The following is a 15,798-nucleotide window of genomic DNA, read 5'->3' on the forward strand; positions in this document are numbered from 1 at the left end:
TATAATATGAATCATGAGGCCGTATAGAGTAGATAGCTATAGAATACATAAATAATATACAGTAGATTAATGTATAACACTCTCCATTTAAGTCTGAGGTCTCTATAAATCCCAGACAGAAGCTTGTATATATATATATATATATATATATATATATATATATATATATATATATATATATACACAGGGATACTGTGTATCCCTATGGCACTGATGCTATCCATGCATCTCATTTAGAGGGAAATAGATGTGAAATTTTAGATTGTATATAGATGTACCTACTGACCTATAGTGTTCATAAATAGTGTATACATAATATTTTAACTCTATACATATTACAAAAGCTCATACAGCCTGTACATGCATATATCTCAAATATCATATAGAGTCATATGTCTGAGTAGCCTATACGGTCTATGAATGTTATATAGATTATTTGCATTTAGATAGTATGCATCTCTTTAGTCATAGATTATTTAACTCAGTACATGCATTATATATACACAGCCAAATAGCTGTGTATATATACAATTATGCAGATAATATATCTGAAATACATCTGAGTCATATGGATGCAAACATAAAGAATAGTTTATACTCCCACAGAATAGGTTAAATACATATACAACCATTTACATGTGATATAGTCTATTGAACAAATAATATAGCTATAAACCTTTATAGAGCCATATACTGCCAATGTGAATGTATATATTAGACTGCATAAATAATAGACATTATTTCTAAAATTCACTCATCACAGATACAAATATATAAATTCAATAGATAATTTATATTACTTGTGCACGAAGAAACATAGCTCTGTAAGATACTACATCTGCAATATCTAAAATAAATTTAAAAATGACTATTTAACCCTTGGACAAATTGTTGTCAGTTTCCAGACCACCTGTTAAAAACTATTTTTCGAAGCTCCAGCAATAAACAAAGGCATTGATTATTGTCTACAAACTGGGAATTAGGTGTAATTGTTTGTTAATTAGTATCTACAATGGGAAACAACCACTCTGACCTTAAAGCAAAGGGGCTATTTTAGTTAGATAATTAGTTTTTATATAATTAGCAAACCTTCCTGTCCGGTAGCTGGGTTTTTGGAGGAGGACACACACAACGAATGAATCATGTAGAACAGAATCCAGTCCACATGCCTTCACATTAAACTGAGATGGACAGAGATCTGGCTCTCTTGCAAGGACACACACACACACACACACACACACACACACACACACACACACACACACACACACACACACACACACACACACACACACACACGAGAGGGACCATCTGTTCCCCTGGAAATGAGCTGAAGGAACCAGGATACAGCAAAGCCTCACAAGAAACATGTACAAAACCCAATTAAGCATTTTATTAACACATATTTCTCTCCTTTTTATTAACAAATAGAAAACAGACTGCCTGTACAACAGATTGAATGCCGTTTTTTAGTCTGCATGTGAACACAAAGTCAAATGAATTCATCCCATGTCTGCATTTTTCATCTTCCTTTGTGCTCAGGCCATAGGAGGAAAGAAACACTTGAGTATGCACATATTTCCAGACCAATGATGCTGTCGTGACGTTACGGGAGATTTGTCTTTACGAGCCACGGTGAGAGATGATCAGATGGCTGTTATACCACATGTGGAGAGTTCAGGAGGTTTCGGATTCCCAGCCGTCTGTTTTCTCACGCTTCAGATGCTAGTCCGAGCGAACGAAAGATGGCAGAGGTTCAGCTGGAGGAACGACACGTGACGGCTGTACATGAGTGGGCAGGTCGTTCAAAACAAGCTGACCTTTGACCTCAGCTGACCCGGCATGGAACAAGGACTTTGCAGTGGCAGCAAGAACACCATTTTCTTGTCTTTCTTTCACTCGATAGGCCTTTAGAATGGAGGGGTTTCCAGAAAACGACTGCACACAGAGCAGAACGAGTCTGAACGTGTTCTCTCGTTTCGTTAGTTTAGTCAGTGTCCTTAACGACAGCAGGTTCATCAAGGTCACTAACTCAGGTGTAAGCATTTCATCTCTTTTAAGTTTGATTATACGGTTTTATAAAGTATCAGGAGGTGAAAAGGTTGTTTTTTTTATTTATAAAAATTCCCCCTTTCCCACCAAATAAAAGTAGATCATTTAAAATATAATAATGATAAAAAGTAAGAAATCATCAGCAGCTCTGAATGCTCCTCTTACAGTATTAGTAACCTGGGTCATGTGAAAATACATGTCCACATGTGCTGAAAATAATTGAACATATACAAAAAAATCACAAATGAATAATAATAATATAAGAAACAAATAAGAATAAAAAAGAACCCCTTAGATATGCAATGATCAGCATAAATGATACAAATATTGTATTTTCTGACAGATCGTACTGATGATACAATAATAATAATGATAATAATAATAATAAAAACAATGGGCGATGATGATGATAAAAATCAAGCGGTAAGGTAATACAGAGACAGGAGCTGTGCATTAGAGACCAGAACGAAGCTTTTGTTGCTGTTTTCAGAGAGAGGAACAGGATTGATTCCTGATGTCTCCTCTCTTCTGATATTCCTCTTCTCTCAGTCTCTCTTTCTCCCTCCAGCTGTGGTGACTGAATAGGTAGGATGATTATGGCTCAGAAGGAAGCGGCGGCTCATCCGGAGGTGGCGTTCTGAGGCATTCTGGGAGTGGTTACGTTGCATAGTGATCGAAGCTGCCCAGGTACTCCAGAGCTGCTCTGTAGCACAGCTGGTACTGGTCCTGCACACACGGGACACACACAGTTAAAGACGACCCATTATGCTTTTTTACATGTTCAACATGTAAACTCTTTAGTGTGTAATGTTGCAGTTTGAGCATATAAAAGCTCTGCAAAGTTACAAAGTCGATCCAGCGGGAGTTAAAGGGATACTCCAATTTTTTTGGAAATAGGCTAATTTTACAACTCCCCCAGAGTTAAACTGTTGAGTTTTACCGCTTTTGAATTCATTCAGTCGATCTCCGGTTCTGGCGGTACCACTTTTAGCATAGCTTAGCATACATCATTGAAGACCATTACCATTTCTCAAAAAAAAAAAAAAAAAATTCTCATAAAAACCTCTCATTCCTGCGTAATAATCAAGAAACTTTACTGCCGTACCATGAGTGCAGCAGGCGCAATGATATGACGCAGCGCCTGAAAATAGGCTACCTACCGTCAACTGCGCTGCGTCATATCATTACGCCTGCTGCACTCATGGTACGGCAGTAAAGTTTCTTGATTATTACGCAGGAATGAGAGTATAGTTCCTAGCCATATCAGCCTAGAAAATCGCAACTTTACATTTTACGTCGGTCTTAGTGCACGATGTAACTACAGAAGAGTCAAGTTTTAAATAGGAAAAATATCGAAACACTTTGGTCATTTTTTTTTTAGAAATGCTAATGGTCTTGTCCACTTCAATGATGTATGCTAAGCTATGCTAAAAGTGGTACCGCCAGAACCGGAGATCGGATGAATGGATTCAAAAACGGTAAAACTCTGGGGAAGTTGTATAATGGGAATCAAAAAAAGTGAGTAAAGAGTATCCCTTTAAGGTCTGTCCACACCAAGGACGGAAACTATAAAGATAACGATAACTATAAAGATATAGTTCTAAAAATCATTCTCAATATTGAAGAATAGCAGAATTCACAGCACAGCTATAACAATAATGATATAGAAAAACAATATCGTTGCGATCACTTTCGGAAAAAATGTTTCCCCAGCTGTTGAACAATAAAACACAGACAGGGTCTAATTTAAAGGGCTCACACATTTAAAATGGCAGACGCCATTGTTGAGAAGTTAATCGCAGAGGTTGAGAAATATCCACCACTGTTTGACAAGTCAAGCCCCTTTTCAAGAAAATGGATTTGGCAAACAATCGTTCATACACTCTGAATAAATCGTGATAAGTATTACCTCGGGTATCCAGCACTCGTTTCGACAACATTGTCTTGCTTCTTTCGAAGTTGCGAAAAAAAAAAAAGACTAGGTGTTGTTTTTTTTCCGCTATATTGACTAAATTCACTGTTAGATTAGATCATTACACTAGCTTCACTCAAAACATAGCATGCTGAGGACATCTGCTGGTTAAAGCCGTGTAAATGCAAAAATAATAATAATAATAATAATGCATTTTATTTAATGGCGCCTTCCATAACACCCAAGGTCACCTTACAAGCAATAAACAGGTCACTGCATAAGACAATACACACAACAAACAAGCCACATACAAATAAGGTGCATTAAAAACTCAATACAACATGTTATAAAAAACCTTGTATAAAAAGATATGTCTTAAGACGCGTTTTAAAAGTCAACAAGCAGTCGCTATTGCGAACATCAAGGGGAAGAGAGTTCCATAGGCGGGGAGCAGCATAACTAAAAGATCTGGCACCCATGGTAGTAAGTCGAATCCGAGGTACCACAAGAGAAATTGAAGATGAAGATCTGAGAGCCCGTGAAGGAGTGTAAACATGGAGAAGTTGTGAAAGGTAATAGGGTGCAAGATTATGGAGTGCCTTATAAGTGAGTAGCAGGATCTTGAATTCAACTCTATACTTTACTGGAAGCCAGTGCAATTGCTGAAGAACTGGCGAAATGTGCTCAGTATAAGGTGTTCTAGATAGAACACGAGCTGCAGAATTCTGAACCAACTGAAGCTTATGTATCAATTTGGAGGGAACACCTGTAAGAAGAGCATTACAATAGTCTATACGTGAAGTGACCAGTGCGTGAATAAGAACTGCAGAATTATTATTTGAAAGAAAGGGACGGAGACGGTTAATATTACGCAAGTGGAAGTATGCAATCTGCGTGATATTATTAATTTGAGCTTCAAAGGATAGTGTGCTATCCAGGATGACACCCAAACTTTTAACCTGTGAAGAAGGACCGATTGCAGTATTGTCAATGTACAAAGAAAGACAATTAGTTTTAGACAAAATAGATCTAGTCCCAACAAGCAAAGCCTCAGTTTTGTTGCCATTTACCTTCAAGAAGTTGGCCAAAGCCAATCTTTGATTTCAGCTAAACAGCTGGATAAAGATGGTGGTGGAAAAGAACCGGTGGGTTTGGCAGACAGGTAAAGTTGGGTGTCATCCGCATAACAGTGAAAATGAATCCCGTATTTCCTTAAAATATAACCAAGAGGGAGCATATAGATAATAAAAAGAAGCGTGCCCAAGACAGAACCCTGGGGAACACCAGTGGTGACTGTAGATGTTCTTGATCGAAAACCTTTTAATTGAATACGCTGATTGCGTCCAGATAGATATGACCTAAACAGACAGACAAAGCAGTGCCAGTAATACCAATAGAAGCTAATCTGTCAAGAAGTATCTGATGTGAGACAGTATCAAAGGCAGCGCTCAAGTCTAGAAGGACAAGTATGGATAAAAGCCCAGAGTCAGCTGCCAACAGTAGATCACTGGTTATTCTGACAAGAGCAGTCTCAGTGCTATGGTGGGGACGAAAGCCAGATTGAAATTGTTCATACAAGTTATTATTAGAAAGATGTTCATGAATTTGCACTGCAATACATTTTTTCACTATCTTAGAAATAAACGGTAAATTTGAAATTGGACGAAAATGATCAAAATTAAGTGGATCAACCCCTGGTTTCTTAAGTATGGGAGTAATAATAGCAGATTTAAGATATGAAGGTACAGAACCAGAAACAAGTGAAGCATGAACAATTTTAGTAATCAATGGGGACAGGGCTGGTAAACAAGCTTTCACTAAAGGAGTAGGCAGAGGGTCTAATTGACAAGTCGAAGACTTAGATTTACCTATCAGACCGACTGTCTCTGAAGTAGTAGGTAGTGTAAAGTTAGAAAAAACAGAGTGGGGAGGTGTGTGAGTGGTAGATTGACAGGGGTCACTGTGAAGATTACCAGTAAGTAATTGCTGATGTACATTTTCAACCTTAGATGCAAAAAAAGTAAAAAAACGATCACATAAGTCAGTGGAATACATATTAGATTGCAAAGAATCAGGTGGATGCAGAATATTGTTTACCACCAAGAAAAGGGACCTGGAGTTCCCATTACTAACTCCAATTGTGTTGGAGTAGTAATCAGATTTAGCCTTAGACAATGCATTTCTATAGTTTTGAATATGTTCAGCATACATTTCTTTATGAACAGTAAGGCCAGACCTGACGTACAACCGCTCTAACCTACGGCCTTTAGTTTTAAGTTCACGCAGTTCATGTGTAAACCAAGGAGCTGAATGTACAAATGAAACAGTTCGAGTTTTCACAGGTGCAAATTCATCTAAAATCATGTTCAGTCCATCATTGTAGTATGTAACTAGTTCATCTACAGTAGAGAAATCAGATTTACTGGAGAAGGTGGCAAGTTCATCAGCAAGAGTAGGCACATCAATGTTCTTAATATTCCGATATGTGATCGGACGACACGGGTTTACCTTAAAAACTGCCAATTTGGCACAAAAGGACACCAGCAGGTGATCTGATATGGCCAGATCAGAAACAGTACAGTTATAAGGTGTTACACCAGAACAGCAAACAAGATCAAGAATATGCCCCTTAGTATGAGTGGGCAGTGTGTTAAATTGTTGCATACCAACGCACTCCAAACATGATAAAAATTCACATGTAAATGCATTACTGACATTGTCTATATGAATGTTAAAATCACCCAGAATGATTACATTTGGAGACATGGAAGATAGATAAGTCAAAAGTTCAGATAGTTCAGTTAAAAAGGCATTATTGCTCTTGGGAGGACGGTAAATAGTTGTGAGGATGGTAGGAATTGCACCATTGATTTTTAAGGCAATTATTTCAAAAGAAGAATATGTAGACAAAGTTAACTGAGACACTTTCAATTTCCTTTATAGAGTATTGCTAGCCCCCCTCCCCGTCCAGTATCACGGGATTTACAAACATAACTATATCCTGGGGGAACAGACTGGTTTAGGTGAAAAAAGTCATCTGGTTTCTGCCATTTCTTAATTAGACAGAGAAAGTCAAACTCGCGGTCAGGCAGTAGATCGTACACCAGAGGTTCTTTATTGGAGAGAGATCGTATATTAAATAATCCAAAAGAAAAATTGTTTTTACCAGAATCGTTGCCAACCGATCTGGCCAGGTTGGTTAATACACTATGGTCGACAGTCCGTGTGAGCCTCCTCGATGGGCGTGGTTTAGATGACCAGAAGGACCGTATTTGACATGAGCCATCAATGTTGTAACTCCGCCGAGACCCGCGATGTATATATTTCCAACGCGGTATATACACAATATCCAAGGGAAGATGTGGAGCTGACGGAAGATTAAAAGGACGCAAACGGAGCTGAATAAGTTCCGCCGCCGAATACTGTAGCATCGTCCATGCCACAGAATGGTATATAGCAGAAAGGACGACCCAGATGTAGTTCATCCGCACCAGTAGCTCAGTGATCTTCATAGTTGATCCAAGTGCCAGAGGTACCACGAAGAACAGTCAGTAACCGGCAGGCAAACCAGCAACCGCAGAGAGGATCAAGACTTAGATCAAAACCAGCGTACAAGCCCGCCGAATCAGTGTGGATACACAGGTCAGAGTGGCTCCTTAAAATGGTTTAAAACAGTTCATAGATGGATCCATGCATTTATAAGTGCAGGAAGCTTTAGAAGTACTAAAAGTTTTAAAATTCCCTCCCTGATCAGCGGCAGCTAGTAGCGCCAGCGTTCACCCGGAAGTAGCTACTCTCTTCCATTCCATCTTCCATTCAAAAAGAACAGCAATAACATGTTTAATGACGTTGTACACACTTTGAAACAGCAGCGCGCACATAGAATAACAGACCGTTATCATTCGTTGGTGTGGACGCAAATAGTCATCGTTATAGATATCGTTCTGCCTTATAGTTAGTGTAAACTGCCCTTTATTCTCTATATCAGTGTCAGTGTTTCTGAACTCCCTGAAACACCTCCATTGTAGTCTTGAGTTTCTTCCAGGAACAAACATGTCACAATATTCCTCATTTAAATAATTAACATGCCGAATGTTGTTGAAATTAACATGCGGGGCCTGGTTGAGTTAGTTAGTAGTGCGTTGAAACTGGTGGTTATGATAAGAGCGGGATATTTCCCAAACACGCTCGAAACGCTTGACCAATCACAACACACTGATCCAGCCGACCAATCAGAGCACAGTGTGCTTTTCAGAAGGAGGGGCTTCATAGAGACAGGAACTAAACAGAGCGTTACTGACAGACTGGGAAGAGAGGAGCTGCAATAATGGAGAATATGGGGGAAATAATGCGTTTTATGAACATTAAGGCATGAAAACCATTAACCTTGAACCTTTACCAATTCAAGACTTTGAAAATGGGCATAATAGGTCCTCTTTAAAACACAGCAGAACAGACTAAACCGCCCTGAGGAGCTTGAACTAATGCTTTACCTAAAAGTGGATCATGTTCCCAGCCTCATTCCTGATTTGCAGCAACATGAGAACTTTTACATTTTCAGTTGAACCATTCGTTTTACACCAGAGAGTGTGAGGTTTGTGCGAGCTTACCTCTGTCTGTACCATGGCAGGTCTCTGCGTGCGGAGTGTTTTTATGGTCTGGAACATGTCCACCACCCCTTCATACCTCATCCGCTCCAGGACAATACTTAAAGTGATGAAGACTCCTGTTCTGCCGACACCAGCACTGAGACAGACAGAGAGAGAGAGAGAGAGAGAGAGAGAGAGAGAGACAGAGAGAGCAGTTCAGCACACAAACACAACATCTTTTTTATTTGATAAAAAAATTCAGTAAAAACAGTAATATTGTAAAAATAGCGTATTACTACAATTTAAAATAACCGTTTTCTATTCGAATATATTTTAAAATGTCATTTATTCCTGTGATGTAGAGATGAATTTCCAGCATCATTACTCCAGTCTTCAGTGTCACATGATCCTTCAGAAATCATTCTAATATGATGATTTGCTGGTCAAAAAACATTTCCGATTATTATCAATGTTGAAATTATTTTTGTGGAAATAGAAATCTTCTGTAACATTTTAAATACTTTTACTGTATTAAAGGGACTATGTGTAGTTTTTTAGGTAATTTTATTATGTAAAATCAATATTTTTATTCATAAATATGTCCTCAATGGTGTACAAATACCTCTGCCAATTATCTGACTTATCCTCATAAACGAAGAATTTATTATCTTTATATACATGTGACGGGTAGGTCCACGGAGGCTTCCATGTCGTTCCGCCATCTTGAAAAACTATAATAGCAGAGGTGGACAAAAAGTACTAGACCAACGCGTTTCCACAACGCGTTTTCGTTCAGAGCCAGCGTCACGTGACTGAAATGTCGGGATAGCTTTTTCCAGGCGGAAAGAACTAATGCAGGAGAAAGATTTCAAAAGAGACGCTGAAGTCCTGCTTTCTCCTCGACAGGTAGGCTAAGTCAATATTACAGTCTTAATGACATGGTTTTTTTCATTGCTTGGTTGTGTACTTTATTATATAGACAGTAGAACATTTATAGTTAAAAGTTAAACAGGCTCTTTGATGAATAGCAGCAATTGAATAAAGTTGAGAAGGCGGTAAAAAACAAGGTTTGTAAGTGTACTTTTTATGTAACCTAGAAATTCGATAAGAATATATTTTAATAGAGCATATGATTGTTCTTGCATTGTTAGTCATAGTTTTTCGGTACATAACGGCTACCGTAGATGCAACGCGCATTTGAAAAAGCGAGGCGCTGGAGAGCACAATTCGTTTGAATGCAAAATACAATTTCACCACTAGATGGGAGAAATTCCTACACAATGTCCCTTTAAAGAATTTATTTCTTTCAAAAATAAAAAATCTTATTGACCCATGTACAGATACAAAATGAGCTCTTAGATACATCCAATAAAGTTTTGACAGAGATTTACAACATTTTGAAAATCACATTATATTTATATGTGAATATTTAATTTGTCATGCAGCACTACTACTACTACTACTACTACTACTACTACTACTACACACACACACACACACACACACACACACACACACACACACACACACACACACACACACACACACACACACACACACACACACACACACACACACACACACACACCTGCAGTGAACAGTAATCGGTCCGTCCTGTCCAAACTGCTCCTTGGTTTTGTGGACTTGGCCAATGAAATCAATAAAGCCTTCTCCTGTCTTTGGCACACCTTGTTCTGGCCAATCGGTGAACTGAAACTGGCGGATCGTCCTTGACTGACCATCCTGAGAGAGAGAGAGAGAGAGAGAGAGAGAGAGAGAGAGAGAGAGAGAGAGAGAGAGTGTGTTGTAAGAGTGTGTTTTAAAGACAGCACAGCTGAAGTCATGCGGTCTCGTCTGCTGAACCTACCCTGGCGTCTGTGACTTTAAACTCTCGTAAGATGTACTGTGGCATGTTGTATTCAGCCATGGGGTCCACAACGAAGTATTGGTATCGTGCAGATCTTTCTGCAGGCCAGTACTGATGACACTTCTCCTGTGAAACAGAACACACACGTGGTTAAAAGAGTGGTTCACACTTAATTGCCTTGTCCAAATCCCAAAGATTTTTTTTGTTACTCTTTTGATTTATGCGTTTCTTGGCTTTTGTCCCTTTGATGTAACGCACAGAAGGACAGCCCGAGGCCAGCAGACAAGCTGATTTTCAGTATCATTAACATTTCATTAACAGTATTAACAGTATTATTTTGTGTTAATTACAGCAGTTTTTCCCCAAATGAACATCCACAATGCATGTTTATTTTGATATTATTATCTGCCACACTTAAATCAGTCCCTCCAGAGGATTTTGTGATCTTTCAATTGCAAGAATTAATGCTAATATAATAGATTCTGGCATTATTTTTGGCAGCTTGCATTTTTGTATAATTTTTCCACAAAAGTATTAACCTGAGGATGGTGTTCAACTGCCGGACCATAATTGATTTCAGTAATTATGCAAAATTTGTTTACAGTAACTGTACTTTTACTGTCACTAATACTAATCGCATGACTACACAATGATTATCGTTAGGTTTTTATTGCAAAACTACAAAAACAAAAATGCTGTAAATATCACTGAATTTTTTTAGAAAGGCTGCAGCAAATTTAGTCAGTTTGGGATGCAAAATTAGAATTTATTTCAGTTTTAGTTAATGATAATAACCTTGCCTTAAAGGGACAATGTGTAGTCTTTTAGGTATTTTATTATGTAAAATCAATATTTTTAAACCATATGTCCTCAATGGTGTACAAATACCTCTGCCAATTATCTGACTTATCCTCGTAAACGAATAATTTATTATCTTTATATACATGTGACGGGTAGGTCCACGGAGGCTTCCATGTCGTTCCGCCATCTTGAAAAACTATAATAGCAGAGAGGGACAAAAAGTACTAGACCAACGCGTTTCCACAACGCGTTTTCATTCAGAGCCAGCGTCACGTGACTGAAAGCAGCAGAAACGGAGGAGCAGAGCAGTGAGAGGCGCTTCACGGCCCCGGCAAGTTTAAAAGGCTGCATTGCACTGTTCTTATTCATACTGTAACATTCGATTGTTCGTTGTGTCAAGTTGCAGTTTGTTTCAAATAACAATCTTGTTCACCCGAAGGAAAACTCGACGAAGTGCTATTAGAAGACATCCTGTCATAGCTTTTTGGTACATAACAGCTACCGTAGATGCAACACGCATTTGAAAAAGCGAGGCGCTGGAGAGCACAATTCGTTTGAATGCAAAATACAATTTCACCGCTAGATGGGAGAAATTCCTACACAATGTCCCTTTAAAGTTACAGCACATCAAAATTGAGACACCTTTCACAACCCAATCTAGTCCCATTGAATTCCTGGTTGAATATCTTGAATATCTCCGAGTCACACCACAGAGGTAAAATGGGCTGCTTAGAGCGCCTCACATTGTCTTGGTTCATTGAGATGTGCAGGAATGTGTGATTCTGTGTCAACTCACCCGTCCCATCTCTCTGAGTTTCGTCAGCATCACTACGATGGTGGAGTTGTGCTCCCAAAGCATCCTCCAGAAGTCCTCAGTGGTTTCAGACAGAGGACCTTGTGTGGCGATGTACGCCTTCTGCTGCCTGCAGGAACAACACATGAAGAAACAGTTTAAAAACACACCAATCCTCACAAACCGCTAGCAGCAGCTCTCTCAAGGGTGTCTACTTGTTTACAAGTTCAATTTAAGACTTTTTAAGACCTTTTTAATGCCACTAACAAATCAAACCTGTGATGGAAATACACATTATATTACATACGTATATGTAATATTTAATGTTTAACCTAAGTAATTGAAGTTATTTAATATTAACTATTTGTTTATTGAACTAAAATCAATGTAACATTTGCAATGTTACTTAATTATATCATGTGTTATAAATGAAAAAAATCAACATTTTGAATTTTTACCTCAGTATGTTTCTTCTGTGAGTTTTTTTGTGCTGTTATGCTCATTTGTTTTGATTTCTCACTATAAAATCTCTCACAGAGACAGGCAACGCAAGTCACAACAGCACTAACAGAAATACATTATCATTATCAATCGCTGTTTATGTAATAAAATCAGAATCATTCTCACGATTCAATGCTTCACTGGTTATTTGACGGACATTGGGTCCATCAGACTGGAGAAATTTCAGCGGTAATGTGACCAGAAATATTTAAGACCCATTGAATCTGAAGACATTTTAATACTTTTTAAGGCCTTTTATTAGGAAAACATCCAGCTTCTGCAGTGAGGGAGGAGTATCTCCTTTAGTCTAACAGCAGGAGGCGCTGCGGCTCCGTGACCACGAGCAGAAACACATCAGACAGACAGAGAAGGAGATAAAGAAGGAGATGGAGTGAGTGAAAGAGGGAACAGAGAACAGAGAACGAGACAGGTGAGAAAGACAGACAGAGAGACATGATTGTGTTGTGAAGGCAGAAGAGCTCCAGATCACTCAAACTCTGTCCCGTTTGGCGCCAGCGCTCATCCTGCTGTGAGATCCTCAGGTCTCTGATGATGAAGTTTTTATTTTAGATAAACTTGAGCAAATGCATCTCTGCTGTGCTTGAACAAGTGGAGTAAATGTCTAATCCACCTTCTGCAGACTCTTCCATTCATCCATCCATCCTCATCCATCAAAAAGTAAACCAAAACGAACTGGATGGATGGCATCCGTTTTGTTTTGGTTAACTTTTTGATCTATATTTATATTACGGTGTCCTGGGCGTCGGAACCATTGTTTATGTTTGGGACAAGACCCACCCACTTTTTAAGACCAATGATAGTGGAGCCACTCACTTTTATCGTCTCTAATTCAGCGCATACTGTATGTCTGTTCACTTTTCAGAGCGCCGTCAGTCAAATCCATTCCACTTGAGGAATGCCCTAATAAATTAAACTCCATTTCTGCTGAATCATTATATTTCTCAACGAGCCGCAACTGACGAAGATAACCGCCCGTTGTACCCTTCCAGTCAATTATTGCGTTGCAAACATCAATAACAGCTTTAAGTTGCCAATGCGGGCAAATGAGCATGGTATCAGCAGCGGGACAATCCACGGATAGCTGTGCATTTAATGCACGACGTGAAACGGAGTTTAGTTTACTTGTTTTATTAAAAGGCACCAGAATACATGAAATGGAATTTACTCCAGTAATATTTTTCTGGGGGAGGACCCACACACTTTTTTTTTTGATTCCGACCCCCATGTACGGTGAGGTGTATATCTTACATAAATATCATATATCAATGTGCGAAAAAACAATTATATAGAACAGTGAAATCGCTCAAAGTATCACAAACTTCTCTGTCTTGCTGACACTGGACTACAGTATCTTACAACGATCCACTGTCTTTACTCCAATTGGTTGGCGCATCACATCACAGCTCATTTGCATAAAATGTAACATCACTAGACACGCCCACATTTCCAATGATCACAGTTGCGGACTCTCACTGAGTTTGGCTCGTTTCGGTCACTGCAAATCACTGAGTGAACGCATCTTAATGCATGGCATGCTGGGAGAAAACAGCATTCATCCAACAAATGCTGAAGGAGGCTGAGACACACACACACACACACACACACACACACACACACACACACACACACACACACACACACACACACACACACACACACACACACACACACACACACACACACACACACACACACACACACACACACACACACACACACACACAGGTGTGATAGAGCCTCATTTGTTCACTAAATGACAGGAAAGGAAATTGCTGCCCCCCACCCATCACACACACACACACACACACACGCTCATCAAGCTAAAAGCATGTGAAAGCCCTTCTCCCTCTGTCCTTCATTACAAACACGATTACTGCCAATTACTCTGTTTACACTTCAGTCGGGCGGCAGATGCAGTGGGAGCTCTTTGATTGGCCGTTAATTTGATTAAGGGCCAATAATGAGCACAGATTCTTGACACACCTTCCTCCCTCCACCTCACAAGACCCCTCAGCAGCGAAGGGAGTACTTCACATTTGATTCTGAATGTTATTAAAGGATTATTCATATTGAGCACTGCTGCAAACGTTCACTGTGGCAGAAAGTTGCAATGCATCCCAAGAACTACCGTCATTTTATATGATGCATATGAGACTGTATGCTCCATTGAGTAGGCTGTACTGCAATTTTAATATCCATTTATCCAGTTTTTCATTCACAGAAAACTCTTCAATGAGATTTTTTACTGCACAATCCACTGAACAGACAGTACTGAAAGAAGTGATATGAATAGTCATTGCTAACAAAATAAGCATGTCTTTACTATGTATACTATTATTACACAATCTGGAATACTTTAATCTGATTGGTCCGCTGCAGGATCCTGTGGTCGCACTTTTATGAGTGCTAAACTGTGTAATTAGCATTGTCATCTTTCTGCTAAACTTCTAATTTTGTGTTCACTAGAAGAAAAAGAAGTGATAAAGATAAAAATAAAAGACAATTTATTAATAATAATAATAATAATAATAATTGTATCTTACAGAATAATAGTAAAATGTAAAGTAAAATGCAGGGCAATCTTAAGTACCCCCCCCCCACCACCATATATATAAGCGCTTCTCATTATATATTTGGGAAGATGGCTGGGTAACGTTGCATTTTCAAACGCATGTCATAAGTGCCACAAACATGGAGTTTGTGTGCATCAGCATTTAATGCGAATCGAGCCGCTCCAAGACACTGAAAACATTGAATCATGAGCTGCTCATGTGTAAATGAACACAGTGTCCTGCTACACTCTGAAAAACACACAACGCATCAGACTATATATTTATATAATTAAATCGCAGCCTTTGCAGGTTGAAAAATATAGAAATTCCTTTAACTTTGTCTCAGTGTTGGGCTGGATCAAACCCAGTGCAGTCGGCTGAACGTTTATCTCTGTGTGTGTGTGTGTGTGTGTGTGTGTGATGGATTGAGCTCTGCATGGAGACCAGACTCCTCATGACGGGTCATCCTATTATTTGTCTGCTGAACTGTGTTCATCACCTGTCAGTTCGTGGCCACAGGGCCGCTCTGATTCCCAGCGCTGATAGCGCTCCAGTTATGGACAGTCCTGCCAATAAGAACAATTTGTCCTGACAACTAGCAGCACAAAGGCAGTAGACACGCAGACGCAGACTTCCGATACGGGCCATGAATCTGAGCTGTCACATCCAGCGGGAGTCAAAGAGATGGAGAGACTTTAGAAGAACACGCC

The 15,798-nt window shown here is 39.1% G+C and overlaps 1 protein-coding gene across 3 annotated transcripts in view; it reads right to left on the bottom strand.

Annotated features, from left to right (window-relative positions):
* Window positions 1-1,390: 1,390 nt before the first annotated feature.
* The window catches only part of ptprfa (protein tyrosine phosphatase receptor type Fa), a 187,268-nt gene continuing 172,860 nt past the window's right edge, over window positions 1,391-15,798 (bottom strand). For all 3 annotated transcript variants that reach the window (XM_077199806.1, XM_077199805.1, XM_077199807.1), the window contains 5 exons: window positions 12,018-12,144; window positions 10,421-10,546; window positions 10,142-10,296; window positions 8,575-8,710; window positions 1,391-2,778 (listed from right to left, as the gene is read on the bottom strand). In XM_077199806.1, coding sequence (XP_077055921.1) covers window positions 2,710-2,778; window positions 8,575-8,710; window positions 10,142-10,296; window positions 10,421-10,546; window positions 12,018-12,144 — 613 coding nt within the window. In that variant the 3' untranslated portion in view covers window positions 1,391-2,709. The remainder of the gene's footprint in view (window positions 2,779-8,574; window positions 8,711-10,141; window positions 10,297-10,420; window positions 10,547-12,017; window positions 12,145-15,798) is intronic.

Source organism: Siphateles boraxobius, unplaced genomic scaffold, assembly GCF_051911475.1.
Source record: "Siphateles boraxobius isolate OS27281-9 unplaced genomic scaffold, OSU_SipBor_1 41, whole genome shotgun sequence".
In the NCBI taxonomy this organism is placed as follows: Eukaryota; Metazoa; Chordata; class Actinopteri; order Cypriniformes; family Leuciscidae; genus Siphateles; species Siphateles boraxobius.